The sequence below is a fragment of the Centruroides vittatus genome, unplaced genomic scaffold, assembly GCF_030686945.1.
Source record: "Centruroides vittatus isolate TY-2023 unplaced genomic scaffold, ASM3068694v2 scaffold_1152, whole genome shotgun sequence".
NCBI lineage: Eukaryota > Metazoa > Arthropoda > Arachnida > Scorpiones > Buthidae > Centruroides > Centruroides vittatus.
The window spans coordinates 934607-958650 of NW_027122670.1; the positions used below are offsets into that span (position 1 = coordinate 934607).

Genomic DNA, 24044 nt, shown 5'->3' on the forward strand with positions numbered 1-24044 from the left:
GTCGTGAAGCCTAAAAAGAAAGGTTGGGTCGTCCCGAAGTTTTCATTCTCGAACATTTTAAGGAAATAAATGGTGATCCACCAAAAAATTTTGGAAGTGACTAAGTCTTTTTATCTTTTAAAAAAATTTTTTTCATCCATTGAAATTCTAAAATTGAAAAATAAAATTTTGCAATAAAATATTTATATTTAAAGTTCAGTCCAACTTGAATTTTAATTATTAGGTTAAAAAAATTCTCATTTTCATTATTATTCCATAACTGTTAATTTCTTTGTTTATTTTTAGTTAAAAATTATTGAAAATCTAAAATTGAAGAAATAAAATTACCTGAGTAATCTCCTAAGCTTTGCATTCCAGCTAAAGAATCTAATAATATAATTGGACGTTTAAGAACATTTGCTAATCCAAAAATGTGTATATTTCTTAATCCTAATAATTCTCCATCAGATGGTACAAAATCAGGGTCACACTCTGCTATAATAGCATCCCATTCTCTCTCATCTATAAACTCTTTTAACAGTTCCTAGAATATATAATTTATAAATAGATAAATATTTTGTATAAATTTGTATATTTTGTATAAATCTATAACTGAACTGAAGCTTTCAACACTCAAATATTATATTATTTTTATATTGTAATTTATATTCATACTAATGAATATGAATGCATTAATCTTCCCACAATAGCAAAACTATTGAGACAATAGCAAGGTTGAGGCCAAAGTTTTAAAATGTGAAAACGTGTATGTCAGACATTCAGCACCGCTTTCCTGTAAGCCTAGAAATTTGACAATGGTGTTTGAAAAGTCAGTGGAATCATACTCGACATTCCAAATTCCATTGTCAAACTTCTAGGCTTACAGGAAAACGGCATTGAATGTCCGACATACATGATTTGCATTTAAAACGTCGGCCTCAACCTCACTATTAATAAAAATACAAGGTATTTTTATTAATAAAAGCTGAAATATTAAATAAATTTATGAATTGTAAATACAAACATCAATCATGACACAAATCAGATGATAAAACTACATTTTTTCAGCAATAGAAAAATAAAATATTAAAGTAGAATTACATTAAACAACAATAGCAACAATCATTATTTTAGTTTGCTCACTGATTTTAATTTCATTTATAGATGAAAGAATATTTAGTACTTTTATATGATTGCTAAATTTATTGGGCTGTAATTTGAAAAAATTGTAGACCTATAAATTCCTATTGTCATCTAATTTCAAGAATGGTGTTAGATGAAACTTGAGACCCAGATGTGGAAAGCTTATGGCAGGAGACTCCAATTAACTGTAAATGAATTTCTGGTGTAGACTGGAAGTCATGTGATTTCAATTAAAAAATTCTCTCTGAAATGGAGTTACATAGATCAGTGTTTCACAACCTTTTTCTACTTGCGGCACACCAATGACTTAACATGGCACACCAAAATTTTATGCCCTTCAAAAACATATGTGATATGATACTATTAATAGAATTATGTAATGCCACTAAATTATTATTATTAAACAGACATTAACACCTGTGAGCAAATTTATTTTACATATAATTTCTTAGAATACATAAAAATGTGTGGCTTGTAATAAAGAATAAAGAAACATCATCTTATTTCATCAGTGCTGTGGAAGAGAATGAAATACAAGCATAAGAAGCACAACAACTGTGATAAAAATATATAAATAAAACTTGAAATTAACAGAATATGTAAAAGTTCACATCACACCTTTCACCATGTGACGGCACACCGGTTGCAGAACACTGACATAGATGACCAGCCTAACTCTATTGTTAAAAGAAAAGTATGATATACAGGAGCAAGACACTAATAATTTGAGATCCAGACTATATATTTTAAATTAAATAAATTAAAAATATGATTAAAAATTGCAGCACAATATTGTGATGTCAATAATTTTTGCTTGTTTATATTTTGAAAAATTTTTACAACTGTGGATCATTTCTTTAAAATTTAAAAGTTATCTTGATGTTTTATGATTCCTTCAAATAACATAATCCAAGAAAACGTCATTTGAAAAATTAAAATATTTTTTTAAAAATGTTTTTCAGACATGAAGCAGAGTTATGTAATGTATCTGTAATGTTTGCATTAAAGTGGAACTACTTTAAATTGCAGCCTAACTTCTGAAAAATACACACTAAATTACAGTAACACTAACAAAAAATAAACACAAGAAAATTCACAGTAATTTTATGCTTCCAATGTTATCATAAAATAATAATACCGTATTTACTCGAATATAAGGACAATCTCGCATATAGGATGAGGTGTGACTTTAAAGATCAAAATAAAGAAAATTAGATTCATTAATACAATTCTAATTTTATTTCATTTAATAACAAATAAAATATCAAATGCACATAAATGCACACATTGTCCTGCAATAATTACTGGCATTTTAAACTTCAAGGAAAAGTCTTGTAAAATCAACAATATAATTTGTTCATGTAAAGCTAGACAATCAAGAACCTTTTTTTGCCAATTCTTAACAGTCAAATCCATTCTTTGTCGATTACACTTACGAGTTGCTTCAAATTTTGATTTCCAAATAATCACCTGTTTCAAAATGGGAATGAATTAAAACTTATATCGGGCTCCCGTGTAATTTTGGAATTGAATTCAATTCAAAAGCTTTGCTTTTCCTATTGCTATTCATATTTACTCCTGACAATACACAAGAACGATTCAAATGACCCAGATAAAAATATTATTGTTTTTAAACACCAGAAGGTGAGAATCCAGTAAAAAATGCAAATACACAGTTTACAAAAATTATACAAAAACAAAAGGAATCCTTTGCTCGCATGTATAGGACGACCTAGGTTTTTGAAGCAGTGAAAAATTGATAAAATCCTCGTCTTATATGCAAGTAAATACGGTAATTAAGAATCTAATTAATTCATCACAAGTGTTAAAACATTGATAAGGTTCTCAAAAATTGATAGTTTATATCCATCACTGATAGTTGTCATTTTTTTCATTTGTAATATTTTAAAATTATAATTTAAAATAAAATCATTTGCTAGTTTCTCTCTTTATTCTTTAAATTATTATTACAAAAGTGAGAAAAAATATTAATATTAATCTTTGGAAAAAACTACAATTTACACATTGTACAAATTCTATCAGTGAGTGAGTGAAACTAATATAGATTATATAAACTATATTAAACTCACTAAAATGAAATAAAAGCAGGGGGAAAAAAAGTGGAAAAAAAATCAAACTACATTATCAAAAAAATCTAAGTATTTCTGAGGCATCAAAGTTTAATGCTAGATTCTCCTAGTACAAAATAGCATGTAAATGGTACATCTTAAGTGCCATCTACCTAATTTTAAAAAGTTTATAATAATTAATTTATTTGTATTATTTCATATCACACTGTTTTCTTACATCTTATTATCAATTACTTTGACGAAAACAAAAGTCACCTTTATAACCCCAGCAACATATTTATTAAAAATAAGAATATTTTCAATCAGTTTGACTGACCTTCCTCAGTTAATAGAAATGTCAAAAAAAAAGAATACAGTTTAAAAATAGAATACAATAAATGTATAATAATATACAGGTATCTCTCATACAACACGGTTTAAAAATTGGGAATATCCTCCATACAACACAACTTTCAGTTTTGCTCTAAGACGATTTTGAAATCCTCCGTACAAAATTTCACAATTTTTAAGTGTAAACTTCATTATTCAAAATTTTTTTTATTCAAGTAAGCAGAACCAGAAGAAGAAGAAGAATGCATGTTGTCTCAAATTTGCCCATGAATTTTAGAATATTGAAATTTTCAAGTTATTTTATGCTTTTCATAAAGCTTATTTTAATGAAAACTGATAGGACAAGGAAGAAAAAATTGCAATAACGTTTCTATCAACCAGGTGTCATACTCATTTATTTCAGACTTTAGTCCTTAAGACTGTCTCTATGTTTTCTTTTTATAGATCAGTGATTTTCAACCAGTGTATCTTGAGAGGATCATAGGTGTGCCATGAAAATTTCTGAAGGTAATTAAATAAATTATTTTTAAAAGAAGACCAAAGAACAATAAGTGTACATGTCAAAATTAAAATCTCTTTAAATTGATTATATAAGATTTTCATTGTTATAATAAACATATACATAATGTAGTACATAATGTAAAAATATACATTCATAAGTAAAAATTATGTGCATAACACCAGGTTATTTTATTTAAAATAAATTTTCTTTATATCAAAAACATATCTATAATTGTCCATATTTAGTTCACATTATTTTAACTTAGAAATAGTGAGACATTGGGCAGATTTCTAAAGACAATTATCATATGACTTTTAAATGCAAATTAAGACTTAAAATTATAATTTAAAATACTAATTGCTTTTCTTATGCAAATAAAAATGATTAATTTAAATAACTATTATTATAACCTGCTGCTATTTTAAGGAACAACAATACTGTTTTATTTAATTCACAAAAAATACAGACAAAAAGGATTAGATTAAGTGGGAAGTAATATGGTAACAGAATGTTTACAAATGCAACTTTAAAATCATGTGATTTTTTCTGCATAAATTTGTGCCACAAAATTTAATTATAAGTTCAAGTGTGCCATGATATAAAAAAGATTGAAAATGCTGTTATAGATTAATCTTTGTATTTAGTAAAATTTATTTAAACATTTTTAGGTAAGTTCTATTAAACTTTTTTAACCATAGGTATTACTTACCTATGAATGATTACTTCATTCATAAAAATGATGAGCAAAATACGGCAGTATCTCTGTACTTGAACAATTCAGTATTCGAACACAAATTCTGGGAAAAAGTCACTCACTACTCAACTGAATGAACATGACCCACTAAAAAAAATTTCTATTAATAACATATTTTTATTTTGTCATCCATAAAAATTTATGATAAAAATAAAAAGAATGAAAATGTCGCTGTTACATATGATCAAGATCAACAAAAAAGCTGAGATGATGACAATACTTTGTAAAAAGAAAACCCCCTCATTTAATTAAAAATAATATTAACAGTACTTTTTAAATTGTGATTATTAGTTAATTATTGATTGGAAAGAAATTATCGATTACTTTCATAAACATATTTCTCTTACTGGTTTTGTTGTGGATTTTAAAGAATTAAAAGTTATTGGCTTTTTTTCAGTAACATCATACAAGGAACATTTGTTGATATAGGTTTTATTGGAGGAAATGCATTTCTGCCCACCTCTACCTTATATAACATTAAATACTTAGTTTACTCTTTTGATGTTTCAAACACCACCCATCTCTTATCTTCTACCCATCTACATTAACCCATGTAAACAGATTCTACCCAGTCAATTACCCAATATTTTCTTTAATGTCAATTTGTAACCAATAATCAACCATTCTAAGGACTGGAGAGGGGTCATTAAGACCTGAAATAAATTTCCTCCAATAAAACCTATATCAACAAATGCTCCTTGTATGTGTTACTGAAAAAGTCAATATTTCTTTTAGTAACAAAAAAGAATAGTATACTTTTGCTAACTTCTGGAACATAACCCTATGTTTGCATTAGTCCTTCATTTCATATAGCATGGATTCTGCATAACATGGCACTTTTTTGGATTATAACTACTGTATTATATAAAGTTCACTCAACTGAACACTTCTAGTAATACTAATAATCATAGTTTTCACTATACTCACATTAACTGGCAATTATTCCACAACACCTTAAATAACATTTGGGCGTACCCCTGACCACAAACACTATACTCAGGACACCTTAGATCAGCTTGTCACCAAGCTTACAAATACAATCACTAACTCTTATTTTATTGCCTCTGAGCTCAAACATTGTAAACACAAAAAGGTTCCTTGGTGGACCACTAAGCTAGAAAACAAGAAAAAAGTACTTAAAAGATTAAGGAGGCAATTTAGGAATGAACAGAACCCGGACATTAAAGCCACACTTAGAGATCAGTACAGGCATGAACACAACGCTTACAAAACCCTTATAAATAAAACAAGGACAAACACTTGGAAGGGTTTCTGTACCAACACTTGCAGTCACAATCCCTGGTCAGAACTGTACTAAGCTTGTAAGGAAAAATGCCAGCTCCAAACCCCCTCCACTATCCAGCTCCCCTAAGGTCGCTACACTAACAAAATGGAGGATCCTATCAAGCACATTCTCACTAGTCTTTACCCTTCGGAGGACCCACAGCAGAATGACAGTATACAAGTGGTCATCAGAAGTTCTACACTCACTCTGCCTAACACAGACATTGACAACTTCATCTACATTGAGGTTTTGAATGCCATCTGCTCACATCTGATCTCTTTGATCACGCCTGGTGGCCTTCTATCCTGCACACATTACATGCTCATCACTGCCCTCAAAATCTTTACAAACTTCTTCAGTCCTATCTTAGCAACAGGAGTGCAGGTGTTTATACAACACAAAATAACATAATCATACCTATAACTCAGGGTTGTCCTCAGGTATCCAGGTCTGGTCCTGGTCTCTGGAACAAAACTCTATCCTGCACTTAAACGACACCCTGTCTCCTGGCATGACAGGGCTATGCAGATGACAATTATCCTAGCTTCATACAGGAAGAGTGAATGCTTACAGGACCTATGCAACAACATTCTCAATAACATTCACTAGTAGAGTATAAAGCATAGGAAACCTATTAACACAGACAAATGCAAAAGAATGATAGTTGGTAGGAATGCGCCACTCATCAGAAAGCTTACCCTTCGAATAGGTGCTCACAGAATAAAGCAAACAACGGAAATTAAATATTTAGGTGTTATTCTTGACGAGCAACTTGACTTCACACCCACATCAAATACATCACAGACAAAGCTAAAAAGACGGCCAATGTTCTCATTAGTATTGCTAGAAACACATGGGCCCTATATGTTCCTAGCAATACTAAATTCCTAGTTCCTACTAAGCTTATTTACAGGGTGTAATTCAGCTAGCACTCCTCTATGCCATACAGGTCTGAGGCCACGTGAAAGCCAAAGTCCATAACTGTATAAAACTGTTATCTGTTCAAAGGATTGCAACTCTCCACATTTGTAAGGCTTATAGGACCACATCCACTAGTAATGTCAGGACTGACCCTTATCGACTTAGAAATTAAATGCATTATTTGGCAGGAAAATCTTGTTGAGATTATAGCAACTCAGATGTCAACAATGATAATTGTTGACAACTCAGATGTCAAAATGATTAGAGTAGGTAAGATTCCCCCAGTCTGACCTTGATCAATGATATCATAAAATCTAACATCGACAAAAATACCTCCCAAGTTACGATTACCACTCCTAACAGATTGCCCCTGACATTTACTTCGAAGATCCAGGTCCAGCTGATCATCTCATGTTTAGGATTTACACTGATGGTTTCAAGATGGGTGACAATGTTAGTGCTGCTTTTGTAGTTTACTCTGGCTTAGGCCGCAAGCTTCATAACGCTTGCTTCCGTCTAGGTACATACTGCTCAATAGCTCAGGCAGAAACTTTAGCTATTTATAAGCTTAATTCACATTAGGCATAGGAAAGACAAAAGACACTACTTACACTATTGCATTTATTCTGACAGTAGGGTAGCTTTACACAGAATTGCAAAGTCTGATAGCCACTTTAAACTTGTCCATCTCATACACTACATTCTCAGACAACAACATTAGAACAGATTTCCAATGGGTCCCGGGTCATGAGGGATTCTCAGCAACAAGATCGCTGACCGTCTTGCCAAACAAGCTGCAAAATCTTCAGTCACTAGTACTTTCAGTTGCATTCCTACCTTGTACATCAACACTCATGTCAAGAAGCAAATTTTCATTCTCTGGCAAGACAGCAGGGGCGTCCATGACACCACTGGAGGCTCACCTACACTTTCATCCCCAAGGTTGACACTACTACGATTCTTCGCCACTTCTACCTTAGTTACACCCTCACTCAGCTACTTACAGCAGTGTTATGCAACTGGTGTGCTGTCACAAGGTGAAAGGTGTGATGTGAACTTTTACATATTCTATTAATTTCAAGTTTTATTTATATATTTTTATCACCCTTACTGTGTTTTTTATGCTTGTATTTCATTCTCTGCCACAGCACTGATGAAATAAGATGATGTTAAAGCAATAAACCCATATGTCATCCCAGTAAAGCAAGATTAACTCTTCCACCTAAAGATGGCCTGATCAACATACCATAGTTAACCTCCACTACAAACAAATCCAGACACTGCGAGAGTTTTTCTACAAAAATAAGAAACATCACAGTTACATAAAGCAGTAACTCTAGCAGACTCGAATAACACACCATTAAATTTACACTCACAACATATAAATAGCATAGAAACCATTAAGCAATCATGGGTGAGAAAGGCACTCCATGGCAGACATTCCTATGACCTGGCCCAGAATTTTGTTGACAAAACTGCATCAAACAGCTGGTTAGCTCGGGAATGCCTCTTTGAGATGGAAGGATTCATCATTGCCAAACAGGATCAGGTCATAAATACTAAAAATCTACAGAAAACATACACTCAAAGATAACACAATCACAAATGGCACATGCAGAAAATGTCACATCATGCCAGAAACCATACACACATCACTTCTGGTGCAAGCTCTTGCCACAGACAGATTATTTACATAGACATAATCAAGTAGCAAATGCACCAAGAGCTTGCAAAGAAACAAACACAAATTAGTAGACATCCACGAACCATACTACAAATACATTCCACAGACAGTATTGGAAAACAACACACACAAAATGTACTACAATAGAGCCATAATCACAGATAAAACAATTTACCACAACAGACTAGACATCACACTCATTGACAAACACAATAAAATCACATACATTATAGACATATCCATTCCAAACACTCACAATATACAAAACACATGCACTGAAAAAACCAGCAAGTACACAGAACTCGCCCAGGAAATAAGGCATCTGTGGAAGATGGATAGGGTGCTTATTGTACCTGTCATTCTCCCCTCTACAGGTGTCATACCACACATGCTACACAAAAGCCTGGAAACATTAAAAATTGAATAGAAACACGTACATCACACTACAAAAGGCCACTATATTGAATACATGTCATATTGTTATGAAATTCCTGAATACAGACACACACTGATACACTACTTAATTTTTGTCTTGTTTTGAAGTTACTGTGGTCCGGCATAGTACACAGCCATCGATGTCAACTGAGTATAACTCACAAAACCCAACCCAACATAATAATAATAATAGGTTTATGGCATTACGAAATTCTATCAATAGTATCATATCATACGTTTTTGAGGGGAAAAACATTTTGATGTGCCGTGTTGAGTCATGTTGAGTCATAGGTGTGTGACGAATAGAAAAAGGTTGTGGAACACTGATTTGCAGGACTCGGTAACTTTAAGCAATATTTGAATAGATTTAATCTTGGGAACAATCCACAATGTGATTGTGGTATTCAGGAGGACCAAACACCACTTCACTTAGTTTTTAGCTGCAATAGGTACAGTACAATCACATCAGGGATAGTTTAATGAGAGCTGCTATTCTTGAAGGGTACAACTGGACAACTCATTCACACGCGCCAAGGGTGCCATCCAAACCCATTCATATCCCTTAGTGGGGCTCTTGAGAATACTCACTCTGAGGGCACAAATGGCAATTAGCTTTCCTTTGCTTTGTTACAACTGTTGGTATATAGCTGCCTTTCAACTTTGTATTTTAATTCTTATTTTCTGTCTTCTTTTTCAGTCTAAATTTGGTTAGTCATAGTAGTAAGTTAGATTAGGGACTCTTAGTTTGGTTTCCGGTTAGGTTAAATTAGATTAGAGTTTGTTAGCTTTAATCATCTGGTTAAGTTTGATCTAAATTATGGTAGGTTGGTATAGTTAGTGAGTAAGTTAATGTAAAAAATAATAATAATAATAATAATAATAATAAACTCTCCCGTGGTCACCACCTGGTCGTGGTGGGAGAGCCCAGTAATTTTACTGATCCATAGGGCAATGCAGGCTGGAGCATAAGCTCCTGGTAGGGACACCCATGCCAGTAAGGTCTATGGGGAGAAATGAAGCTAAGAGTGACCACACCCACATTCTGTGGAGATATTTATTATGGTAATAACTAGATCAAAGTGTGATACCGGCTCGGACGTCGCCCGGGTTAACAAGGTCCGCGTTCGTGGGTTAGGCAGAGGCTCACGTTCGAAAAATAGGCCACAGTCTCCCTTGGTTACCGGTGGCGAAAGCAGCACCGGCCCAAGCATGGCTACTGCAATGCCCTCAACAGATGTGAGGAACAAACCCAGCCTTGGTGTTTCTGTGGCAATGCATCCACAGACCACAAAGGCTGGAAAACCACGCCAACGGATGAAATGGACAGTAGAAATGAACAAGTTTATCATCCGTAGTTACTACACCATCACAAAACTCGAAACAAACATGACAGCATACAGACAACAACTACACCATAGATTCACACAACAGTATCCTCACCTCACTGTCACCGAACAAAGGGTTGTTGATCAAAAAAGAACAATTATACACAACAACCTTATTCCACAAACAACACTTGAACTTATCAAACAACAGGTTGCTGATCAAATACATCAACAGACAGAAACATCTAACATTAATGAAGATCATGTAACCTGTCAGGATAATCCAGCAACAAGCATTGATAATAACACACATACAACAATTACCACTAATGATACTACAGACATTTCCTCATCCATCACTGATAACATAGACATGGATTTAGTTAATACACTCTCACATATATTTCAGGAAACACTCACTAAATATACAGGCACAGATCCCACACAACGACCACGAATACCAAAAATCAACACGTCAAAGGAAGTAGGAAAAACACTAAATTACGTAAACACTCACTTACTACCACACTACATTCATTCAATTTCTACACTCGCAGACATTCATACATTAGTTTATGCTGGAGCAGTCACAGTAGTGACACACCATGGGCTGAAAGTACAATCACAGACAAACACACAGAAAACAAAATTCTATCACAAGCCTGCCTGGCAGAGAAGAATAGAAATACAAATAAATGACATTAGACAGCAATTAGGCAAGCTGACACAATACGCTAAAAACAACATAACACCCAAATTAAGGAAACAGCTCAAAAACATTTTCAAGAAAATAAAAACACACACAAAACATGAACGTCACAACACACACATTACAGAATACATTGATACACTAAAACAAAAACTTGCTGCCAAAGCACGTAGACTCAAACGATACAAAACATGTACACTACGAAAACAACAAAATAAATTATTTACAAACAATGAAAAACTCTTTTACAGACAAATCAATAACAAAGCAAACACTGTTACACAGCACAGTGGCACACCAACAGAAGAAGAACTCACAACATATTGGTCTTCTCTTTGGTCCAGTGCTGTCACGCACAATGCTGATGCAGGCTGGATCGAGGAGGAGAACAGAAACTTGCACAACATACCAACTATGCCCTGTGTTGAAATAAGCATACATGATTTCCAATACACTGTTAACAGAACACACAACTGGAAGACACCTGGTGTAGACAACATTCACAATTTCTGGTACAAAAAGTTTACATCACTGCACCAGGAACTAGCTAAACATCTAACACACATCATCATCAATCCACAAGACATGCCAAATTTTCTTACTCAGGGCATCACCTACATGAAACCTAAAAACAACAATACCACAGACCCCACACAATACAGACCAATTACATGTCTTCCAACACTCTACAAATTATTGACATCCTGTATCGCAAACAAAATATACAAACACGTTGAAGAACACGACATTCTAACAGAACAGCAAAAAGGTTGTCGTAGAAACCACATGGGATGCAAAGAACAGTTACTCATAGATTCAGTCATTCTACGGCAAGCACACAAACAACACAGAAACATACACATGGCATATATAGACTACAGAAAAGCATTCGACAGTGTTCCACACAGTTGGCTGCTACATATTCTACACATGTACAAAATACATCCATCACTCATTGCATTCTTTCAAAACACTATGCAGCACTGGAGAACAACACTACATCTCAGGGTTAGTAACACTTCCATACAAACAAACCAAATTTTTATTAGGCGAGGAATATTTCAAGGAGATTCCTTGAGTCCTCTCTGGTTCTGCTTAGCCCTGAACCCATTATCCAACATGTTAAACAACACGCAATATGGTTACAATATCAGACACGAAAAAACAACACAGTTTACACTGTCACATCTCATGTACATGGATGACATAAAACTTTATGCATCCACACAAAAACAACTTCATCAACTCCTACAAATCACACATTCATACACCAAGGACATACAAATGGAATTTGGCCTAGATAAATGCAAAACACTTCACATAGAAAAAGGAATCCTGAAGAAAGAAGATTTTGCACTTGGAAATGGAGACATTATTGAATCCATGGAAGAGGGCGAGTTCTACAAGTATTTAGGATTCCAACAGGCCAAACTAACAGAACATACACAAATAAAGCAAAGATTAATTAAAGAATACCAAAGTAGGTTAAATGCTATTCTCAGAACAGAGTTAAATGCAAAACACACAGTTAAAGCAATAAACACATATGTCATCCCAGTACTCACATATTCTTTTGGAGTTATACATTGGACTCACACAGATCTTGAGCAACTCCAAAGGAAAACAAGAACAACACTTACTAAGCATAAACAACATCATCCTAAATCCGCCACAGAAAGATTAACCCTTCCACGTAAAGATGGCGGACGTGGCCTGATTGACATAGTTAACCTTCACTACAAACAAATACAGTCACTGCGAGAGTTTTTCTACAAAAAACAAGAAACATCACAATTACATAAAGCAGTAACTCTAGCAGACTCGAATAACACACCATTAAACTTACACTCACATCATATGAACACAACACAACATATAAAAAGCATAGACACCATTAAGCAATCGTGGGCTCGAAAGGCACTCCATGGCAGGCATCCTTACGATCTGGCCCAGGATTTTGTTGACAAAACTGCGTCAAACAGCTGGTTAGCTCGGGGATGCCTCTTTGGGGAGACGGAAGGATTCATGATTGCCATACAGGATCAGGTCATAAATACTAAAAACTACAGAAAACACATACTCAAAGATGCAACACTCACAAATGACACATGCAGAAAATGTCACGTCATGCCAGAAACTATACAACATATCACCTCTGGTTGCAAGCTCTTGGCACAGACAGATTATTTACACAGACATAATCAAGTAGCAAATATAATACACCAAGAGCTTGCAAAGAAACACAAATTATTAGACATCCACGAACCATACTACAAATACATCCCACAGACAGTATTGGAAAACAACACGCACAAAATGTACTACGACAGAGCCATAATCACAGATAAAACAATTTACCACAACAGACCAGACATCACACTCATTGACAAACACAATAAAATCACATACATTATAGACATATCCATTCCAAACACTCACAATATACAAAACGCATGCACTGAAAAAATTAGCAAGTACACAGAACTCGCCCAGGAAATAAGGCATCTGTGGAGGATGGATAGGGTGCTTATTGTACCTGTTGTTCTCTCCTCTACAGGTGTCATACCACACACACTACACAAAAGCCTGGGCACATTACAATTGAATAGAAACACATACATCACACTACAGAAAGCCACTATATTGAATACATGTCATATTGTGAGAAAATTCCTGAATACAGACACACACACTGATACACTTCTTTAATTTCTGTTTTGGTTACTATGCCTTGACTTTGGTCCGGCATAGTACACAGCCACTGGTGTTAACCAAGTATATCTCACTTAACCCAACATAATAATAATAATAAAAATTGGGGTCTTGCTCATTTGTCTTCTGTTGGTCCGTTCATCTCGGTCTAGTTTGTCATTGTGCTTGTTTGTTTTTCATACTGCCTATCTAGCTGTTAAATAGTATTAAGATTTGTGCTTGTGTTCAGCTTTATTAGTATTAAGATGTAAGTCTTCCTACTAACAGCCACTTGGCACTAACTTCTACACTTAGCTATTCGTAGTGCACTCAATCATTGGAGTTCAATATATACTCAGGTTTCTTTAGACCCTTTGGGGGACTATGGCCTTGCAGCCTAAAAAGCGCATGCCAACATCAAACAGAGGATACTGTAGCCATACATACACCGTTCAGAGGGATCCTACCTTTCTCTACTGTTTCTCCTCTCCCTCTTTCTTCCCCCCTTTCCCTTACCATCTTCTCTGCCAGCAAACACCTCGTGTACAGCCAAAGTCTTTCTTGTATGTATGTGTTATACAAAGAATACCTGTATTTATATTATATATAGTTATTGTTTTTTTTGTGTTATTTTAAATTTCTTTTTTCTATTTTAATTCAAACATTACATTCTATTTTTAAATTGTATTATTTTATTTGAAGTTTCTGTTAACTGAAGGAGATCAGTCAAACTAATTGAAAACATTCTTACTTTTAATAAATATATTGCTTGGATTACAAGGATAATTTTTGTTTGCATCAACAGTTTTCCTATTTGAATACCACTTTTTTGGACATCAATTACATAAATAGTGATAGTTCATATTATTTAATGAATAAGGTCTGGTTCAGATGAGTTGAATTCCTATCGAACGGTAGCAGCATTGTTACCACATGGTGTACTGTTTTATCTACAGACATTTGCATTTAGTAACCATTATCTGAGAACACCAATGAAAACTATCTCACATAATACAAATCCAACTATTTTTGTACTTCTCCTTACTGCAAGAAGTCGCTATAACGTTTTTGTATCGTTTGGCAACGGCGGGATTTATAGTGTGATAGAAGTATTAGAGATTTCCTTAGAAATAAACAATGGCCGAACTTGTAGATGACAGTATGGAATTGTTACAAGATATATCGAAATTGAAAGATGTTTTAGATGATAGTGACGACGAAGAGGAGATGAGGAGGAGGAAGAGGAAGGGGAGGATGAAGATGACGAAGATGGGGAGAGTTCTAAAAATGATTATTACCGTGAGGAGGATTGGATTCCTGAAGGAAATGATTCTTTGGGATTGAATAATGATGGTCCAATTGGAAATACATCTAACAAGAAGGATTATTTGTCAATCCTACAGAGTGATTTGAATTTTATGGCTCTAGAACCCAATAATGATCTCAGGATGTGTCTTTTAATGAATCAATGTTATCAGAACGCATTAATGGATAAAATTTCACAGTTGGAAATAATTTTGGAAAGTAATTTAGAGCATCAGAAAAACTTGGTAGAAGAAATTGGTGTTAATGATACTGCAAGAAGTCTGAAACTCAATAACACAAGTTATGAAGTTTAGTGGATTTCTGTTTATGTTTCTCCTATTTCAGAGCTACTATAAGACAATGATCATTCAAGAGGTCTTTTGTGATATGTTAGATTTGACGATAAAATAATATATACAATCGTAGTGCCATAAAAAAGACAATACGCTGTTCTAGTGAAGAAGAATCACAAAATAAAAAATGGTGCTTTATGTGCCCTATAAACAAGTCTCAAATGAAAAACATTTTGATGTATGAAACAATACTTTATGCATTCAACATTCAGTAGAGTTATATGCCTACATGTAAAAATAAGTTCAAATAAAATTTATTTGATTAACGTAATTCAAAGGATTAATAAAAAACATGTTTTGTACTAATAATGTAGCTCAGAATAACAATAGTATGAAAGAAACGTGTATAATTCCAAAAAATTAAGGCAGAGTCAATTGGACTCACCTTATCCGTTTGTGTTATAAAAATGCTTATTTGGACAAGGGTTAATAATGTTTGTGAAAAGACTTCAAATGAAGTAAATGAATTTTGGAAGAATGTGTATTCTGCATTATTTCAAAACATACTAAGGTAGGAAACACAAACTACATTAAATAAGATAATTAAATTGATAGAAGCTTGTTTAGATTGAAATTTCATAATTTAAGATTACCGAAGAAACATATGCTTGAACAAATAAGGAATTTTTGAAATATGATATTAAGGCAATGAAAAATGGTCAAGAACAATTGAATATTGTCAACAACCTTATTTTCAATATATAACATTTTAATGAATTATAGCACAAATGCTATCTACTATTCTTGCTATCTATTATTCTTGCAAGTTTATAGTCTAATGTTGAATATAAACTTGCAAGAATAATTGAAAGTAACAAAGCACAAACTTACTAATCTGTTATTACCCTTATCTCCAGAAATTTGCTGTTCCAATTATTAATGAATATTACACATGTTAAACACAGTAGAGTTGAACATGTAAAATGCAATCATTATTGGTAAAACAGAAAAGTTTGTCAGAGAGGACTTCACTGCCAACACAACATTCATTCTCCTTTCCACTTTTCACTAGTAATATGCTTTAAATAAAAACTAAACTTAAAATTAAGATATTTAAATTTCTTTTCTGTTTAATTTTTCCAAGTTAATTTTAAGACATATTATTATTTGATAAGCAAAGAAAATGAAATGTGATAAAAAGAAAACTTTTGTCTTTAGTCTCATTCAAAAAAAATGTGCTTTCTTAAATGGGAAAGACTTGATGGACTATAATGGTCAAGCCATCCAAAATATTACAAAGATTCCATTTAGTTCATCCAATGACTTTAGAAAATAACAGTAAAATAAATTTTTATGTAATGTTTTCAACTTGATAGTTATTTAGTGTTTTAAATTTTATATCAATGCCACTTTAATATAAAACAAATTTATGCACTAGAATTTAAAAAATGAAACAAACAAAAATTGTAATGACACCAGCAAAATTCTGTTTTATATAAACCAGTAATTCCCCAATGGGAGGATCATGACTCCAAATGGGATTTCCAATCTTATGGGGTTGCATAAACTCCTTTTATTAAACATTATTCTCATTTAAAAATCTTTTTATAATCAATTCCTAACAAGAAACAAAATGAATGCAATAAATTTTGTACAAAATTGCAATATCAGCAATGACTAACATCAATAATACTAATTATGCTAGTAATAGCTGTTTTTCATTTTGTATCAGAAAATTATGCAGAGTTATTATATCTAGATGATCTTTATAAAATGCAAAATTGAATGCAATTATATGACGACTGAGAATGACAGTTTTTGATGATCCCTAAATAATTATTAATGTAATCACATTATACACACCAAAATATTAAATTATTATGTGCACTTCTTTTAGCTTTTATAACTTGTGCATATCTAACTGATCTATATACTTTAACTTATCTACAGATATTTATCAATAAATATTGGAACAGAATATTTTTGAAAATATTTATAAATGTAATAAATGAAAATGCATAAATTTGATTGGTGTAAATCTAGTTTCATCTGTATTGCTGCTCTACATGCATGTAATAATAAAGATTTTTAACTATATTAAGTAGCAAAAAAATAGTAGTTTTTGTGATAAGGAAAGTATATAACATTTATGTTATCATCTTATCTAGAAATGTAGACCAATAAATTATTAAAAACTCAACAGAATTAAAAATCTGTACCATTCACAAACAAAACCAATACAGAAAAATACATTACTAATATCAGAAATATGTTAAAAATAATAACTAAATTATCCAAAAAGTCAACAACTGTAATAAAAGAAAAATTACTGAAGAATTTCTAAAATATGGATTTTTATGTAAGAAAATGAATGAACATCAACCATTTTGTATAATTTGTAGTGGAAGCTAGAGCTTGAAACAACTCATTCAAAGTACATTGAAAAACCTATTACATCTTTCAAAGAAATCTGGTTAACTATGTCATAAGATAGTTGGCCAAGTTTCTGTTTGAAAAATTGAACTTCAATTTAATAAACTTTGTGATAAAATGCAAGACCATTTAAAATAACTGAATTAAGTGAATCAAGTGATTTTTTAATTTAATTTGTCTTTTATCATTACCAAAGCCTTTGATTCCATCATACCAATTATACTGCTTAAAAAATTATCTTTTGAATTTGATATTGATAATCATATTTTGTCTTGGCTTAATAATTATTTCATAATGCACACATGTAAAATAAAAATTTCAGATTTCTTTTTCCAGCAATTTTCCCCTTTGATTGATATTTCTCAAAGTTCTATTCTTAGTAATCTATTTTTCATTGCATATTTAAACAGCTCCCTTTTCCTTATACTTTCCTTATTTATCAATGCCTACACTAATGACATTAAAATCACTAATAGCTGTCAGATTACATTACAATCTGACATCCTAACTCTTCACAAATCTTTAAAATTGCTGAACCATTTATTAAATACTGAAAAAAGTAAAATCATGATAGTCTTGTCAGATCTATTAACATTAATTTTTGTATTGAAACTCAGCCATTAAACTTTGTGGATTCTGTACTTGATCTTGGCATTACATTTGACCCTAAAGTTAACTTTTAATTGCATACTGATAATCTGATCAAAAAAGTATCCATATGCCAAAGAATGCTTTGGTGTAATCTCAAAAATGTATCTGGTAAAAACACCTTACATGTATTTTTTGCCAACATTCAGTTGTTAATCAATTACACATCACTGTTTTGGGCTTTGGCCTCCCATACCCTTTTAATCAAACTCAACAATAAAATTGGTAAGATTTTCATTCTTCTCAATAAATTATCACACTTTTCATTTACTCATTCTCCTGAAGTTACTCAATCCTGTTTAGGTTTACATGATTTTTTTAAGTGTATAGACTATTTCAATCATATTTTTACTTACAAATATTTTAATGGTTTACTTTCTTCTCATCACTTTAACATCTATACACCCTTCGTTAATACAAGTCAACTTTCATGTATTTCTACTTCTTTTTGCTGCCATAATGTTACAATAAAATTATTTGTTTTTCATTATCATAAAGCAGCTAAAGCAATTGAAGATAAACTATATCTCAATTTTATCAGTTAGAAATCTCATTGCAAAAAAATTTTATATTTTTATTGAATATTTTGTATTTTATTGAATGTATATTACCTTTTATGATTATATTTTAATGGATTTTGTAATAATTTTGTTATAAGGGAGTTTTGACAATAATGGCTGCCATTATTGTAAAAAGACATCGCCTATAATTTTGTTATATAAAGAATAAAGAATTTTTATGTTAATTATTTTTGAACAAAAAGGTTAGAAATAAAATGTAAAATAAAAATTTTTTCACATAAATCCTTATGTATAGATTCAATGTTAAGGCTGTGAAAATTCATTAATGTTTAAATGGAATTATGGAAAAAAGACTAGGAACCACTGCTATCTTGGTAGCATAACTGCCTACCTTTCAGTTAAATTATTCTCTTTGGTCATTAATAAGCCATAATGTAATCTGATAATAGTTATTTAGATTTATTGAATTATTTCGGTTGTTTGAATGTATTTAGATAAAAATTTATCATCTAAAAAGTTTTTTGTTCAATTTTTTATAAATAAGCATAATTTTATATTATGCTTACTTACAAAAAAAATCTTTATCTTTAAACTAATCTTTATTTATTTATAATGTTTATTGAAATAATATATTTACCTTATATTTTTGTAAGTTTTCTTCAAAATGCCTCTTTAAATTGCATCTCAATGGATGCCAGAAAAGTTCTCTTCCAATTAAAGCCCTAGATATTGCATGAACTAAACAATGTCCATCTCCATCAGCATGAACTGGAATCAATCTTTCTTCTCCGTCATTATAATCTTTAACCAATTCCAAAGTTCCAGACAAATACTGAACACTTCCTGAAATATCTCTTCCATAACCAACAATAGATATGTGTTCTGGATCAATTAGAAATGTTCTATTTCCTAAAACACTACAATCAAAATATTTTCCTTGATTCATATCACTAAGTAGTTTTGCTTTTCCAGTACTTTTATTCATTCCATATACTGTTAACAAAGGTGATAAAAGTTTACAATGATAATTTGAGAGTCCTAATACTTTAACCATTTCAGCACCTTTCTTAGGTACAGTACTAACAATTACATTTTTTAACATCCTTTGCAAAGCAATTTCTGGATTTGAAACTTCTTGAACTTCTTGTAATACAGATCGTTCATGATGCTGACCACACTGTGTACATTCTATACTTGAAGCATAAAGAGGAAAAAATAATTTTGTCTGGCACTGTTTATCAGGGCATATTCCACTTAACATATATCCATCTTTTGATGCCATTATTTAATCCTTTAAAACAGATACAAAAATAAAAATTAATAGTTTATATTAGTACTATATTTGAATATTAATAATTAATCTATATCATCATATTTTTATATATACATTGCAAAATTGTATGAATTAATTAATTATAATTAACAAACTAATTGCAATTAAAAATTATAATTATTACATGTATATATTATTAATGCATCTTGTACAGAATTCAAATTCATGCTCAAATTCTCAAAATGTTTTTGAAACAAACTTTGCATTTGTTCTGTCTTCTTAAAATTACATATTAAATTTTCTCATAATTCCATACATATCTTGAGAATGAGGCCAGGATAATTCAAAACTGTTAACTGAAGGACAAATAAAAAGGCTTCTACACTTTTAACTGTTTTCCTCTTTAATATTGAAAATAGTAAGAAACTAAATTGAAACATTTCATTTTACATTTATAATAATGTTAGTTATAACAATGCTTAAAAATAAAACTAATGCTTTGAAAACTACTTTTTTTCATTATGTTCTTATAGCATATTTATTTATTTAATGTTAATTTATTATTTTCAAAATATTTGAATATTTGTCATCACTTCATATTCAGTCAAATTGTTCTTTTTCATTATATCAGAAAATGCAAAATTAGCTGAAAACATATATATATATATATAAATCATAGAAAATATATATAAATAAAGCAAAAATTTTAATACATAGCATATGTTTATGTATGTATGTATGTATAACATATATAAACATATTGCTATTTATTAAAATTTCTGAACTAAAAAACTGGCTACTAATTTAAACCTTTAATTATTGTAATAAATTGATGATGATGATGATTATTATTTTTTATTTAAAAAAAACTTGTAATAAATTGTGAAGCTAACGAGCTGTAAGAAGACAAAGAGTCGAAAATAAGAGAAACAAAATACGATAAATTTTATTTTCTTCGCTCGTTAATAAACAGGATACAGAGGATACCAACAAACACCTTTCCCACCAACAATACACAAGAGCAAATACCGAATCTTGTACAACAAATTTTCCCGACAATATCACTTAAAATATAAAATTAAAACTAGTATACAAAACAAAGAAATAGCAAGAAAGAGGGAATATCAAGAATGGACAGGAAAGAGGGTATCCACGACTAGATGACAAATCTACCGGCCAGGATGTCACGGTGAAACAGGAATTGACGAATACTTTCACTTTTTCTCACTTTCTAAAACACAGTTCAGCTTGTTCTTGTCTTTATCGTTTGGCCCTATGCGTACTTGGGAAGCTCCACTAACACTCCTTCCAACTCGAGGTCCCGCTCCAGACTAACCCACGTGTTCCTCTCTCTCCCCTCAGGGCTGCACTCCCTCTTTTGTTTTCAGGGGCGAGTCAAAAATGTGACTCAAAAATGTGTTTCTGCAAAAGTAAAGCCATATTGACCAGATTAGAGTTGTTCTTGGTCTATTGTTCTCTTATACCATGGAGGCACTTCAATCTAAATAAGCAAGTTAACAGTTATATCACAGTTAGAACAGAATTTTCCCTTCAAATTTTGAAGCAGCTGTATTTCAAACTAACCAAATTCCTTAACGTATAAATCTCAATATCCTGAACCAGAACAAAAGTACAGTTAACTGGATTTTGAGCTATCCAAGTTCAAATTAACAAGGATTTCCTGTATGTTTCTCAGCTGTACATGTTTTTGCAATTATACATTAAATATTTTCCATGCAATTTTTTCTCCATTACAAAGCACTTCCATTATAGTTTACTGCTTTTGTCAAAAGCCAGTTTTTAAATATCAGATACCAAACCAGTTTGAATTCAATAGAATTAATGTATCATCATCACATTTAATAATAATATTAGCCAAGAGTCAAGAATATGCCTGTAATCCTATTTTTCTCAGTTCCCCTGAAAAGTATGTAAATGAGATTTGACTGTATTTAGGATGTTTGAAATGTTAGTGGTCCGACAGAACTGGTGTTTTAATCAACACATTGTTTTGGCATTTAAAGTCTTCATCTTTAGTATGAATACATGTAAAAATTTTATAATCCTTGGCCAAACAGTTCTTGTTTGGTAGACCAACAAAGTAAACATATCAAAAGCAAGCTTGTTTAAAAAAAAAATAAAAATAAAATATTGGGCAACCTGTCATCATCAAATATCTTGTAAAAGAGAATGATTTTAATCAAAGTAAAATTGCTATGGATAATACTTTAGGTAAATCTGCTCCACTGCTTTTGATGATAAAAAGTGAGAACTGAAGAGAGCTGAAAGACAATCCTTAAAATGAATACCTATCAACAGCAACAAATGAAGAAACCAGCAAGAAAATCTACATACTGTTGAACAAACTGAATTAAAGGCATAGAGTGCATAAAAATATACAAAATTAAAAAAGATTTGAGACAGAAACACAGGAATAGCCAAGAAAAAAAATTCTGTTTCATCAAACTCATATAGCAATAATTGTGATGCCCAAACTTCACTTCAAACTGCAACCATATGTTCCAAATTTGTATTTCAAATTTCTTGAGTGGAAAGAAATTTTCGTCAAATGAAAAAGCTTTTACTGCGGCAGACGACTTTTTGCAATTCCCAAGGAATTGATTTATAGAGGATGTAATAGTATTGTGACACTGTCAAACCAAATCTATTAGTCTTAAAGATTGTTTTGAAATCTTTGAAATCATTTTTATTTTCAATATAAATTTCTTGTTTCTATGTGAGGCCTTAAACTTTTCAAACATTCTGCCTATTAACACTATTCATTATTATAAAATGCTAGCAGAGATACCCAGAACTGCCCAAGCTAAAAATTCACCAAACTTTTAATATTTCCAGTGCTTAATAAAGACACACAAAAACTGACTAAATAGATCTGTACTTATGAATGTGTAGTAAGAGATTTTTAGAAATATACAGTACATGCACATAATTAGGAATGATTAACATTATTACTGAACATCTCAGTGTACACATGTTGCAGGTCTTTCCAGTAAAAGAAAAAAAAATTATAAGAATTTCCCACTCTTGATCCTATCCTATATATAGTTATTCATGGAAAAAGAAACACTCCTCTAGTTGTAAGTTAGCATGCAATGTCTCATGTCAATTAATAAATTTAAGGACAAATATATTGATAAACAAGTCTACAGATAACATTAGTTGGTGTATCCAAAAAGCAAATTAATGAAAGTTTTGATTTGCATTTAAATCTAGATACTGCTAAAACTTGAAACTCACAAAAACAATTTAATTCATTTAACTGTACAAATTTATCAAAATTGTATATGCCAGTTTAATGAGCCATTTATCCATAAAACAGTAAAATATGTTTATAAAACTTTTATTTATTACAAAAATACTTATTGGCAAAGGCTGAATAATAACGCAAGAAATTTATTGTGACATTGTCACAATACCCAGCTGCAATTTAATTTTAAAATATATGCTCTCAATTTTACTGTCTTGCCCCTGTATATCATACTTTTCCTGTACTGTACATAACAGTCATGCTGGTCATCTAACTCACTACATTCTGGAAAAAAGTTTAAATTAAAATAATGTGACTTCTGGTCCAAACTGGGAGTTTGTATATACAAGGGCGGTTTCTTTTTCAACTTCCAATGGTTACTTTTTCACATAATCACTGTGAAGGTTGAGGGATTTATCTATCTGTGGACGAGCTTTGAAATCTCCTCTTCATAG

General features: G+C 31.6%; 1 protein-coding gene across 1 annotated transcript in view; it reads right to left on the reverse strand.

Annotated features, from left to right (window-relative positions):
- Positions 1-24044, reverse strand: part of LOC136986557 (deubiquitinating protein VCPIP1-like) — a 67589-nt gene that overhangs the window by 36556 nt on the left and 6989 nt on the right. Inside the window, exons 2-3 of the mRNA XM_067284123.1 lie at positions 19686-20339; positions 328-523 (exon numbers count right to left, since the gene is read on the reverse strand). Coding sequence (XP_067140224.1) covers positions 328-523; positions 19686-20330 — 841 coding nt within the window. The 5' untranslated portion in view covers positions 20331-20339. The remainder of the gene's footprint in view (positions 1-327; positions 524-19685; positions 20340-24044) is intronic.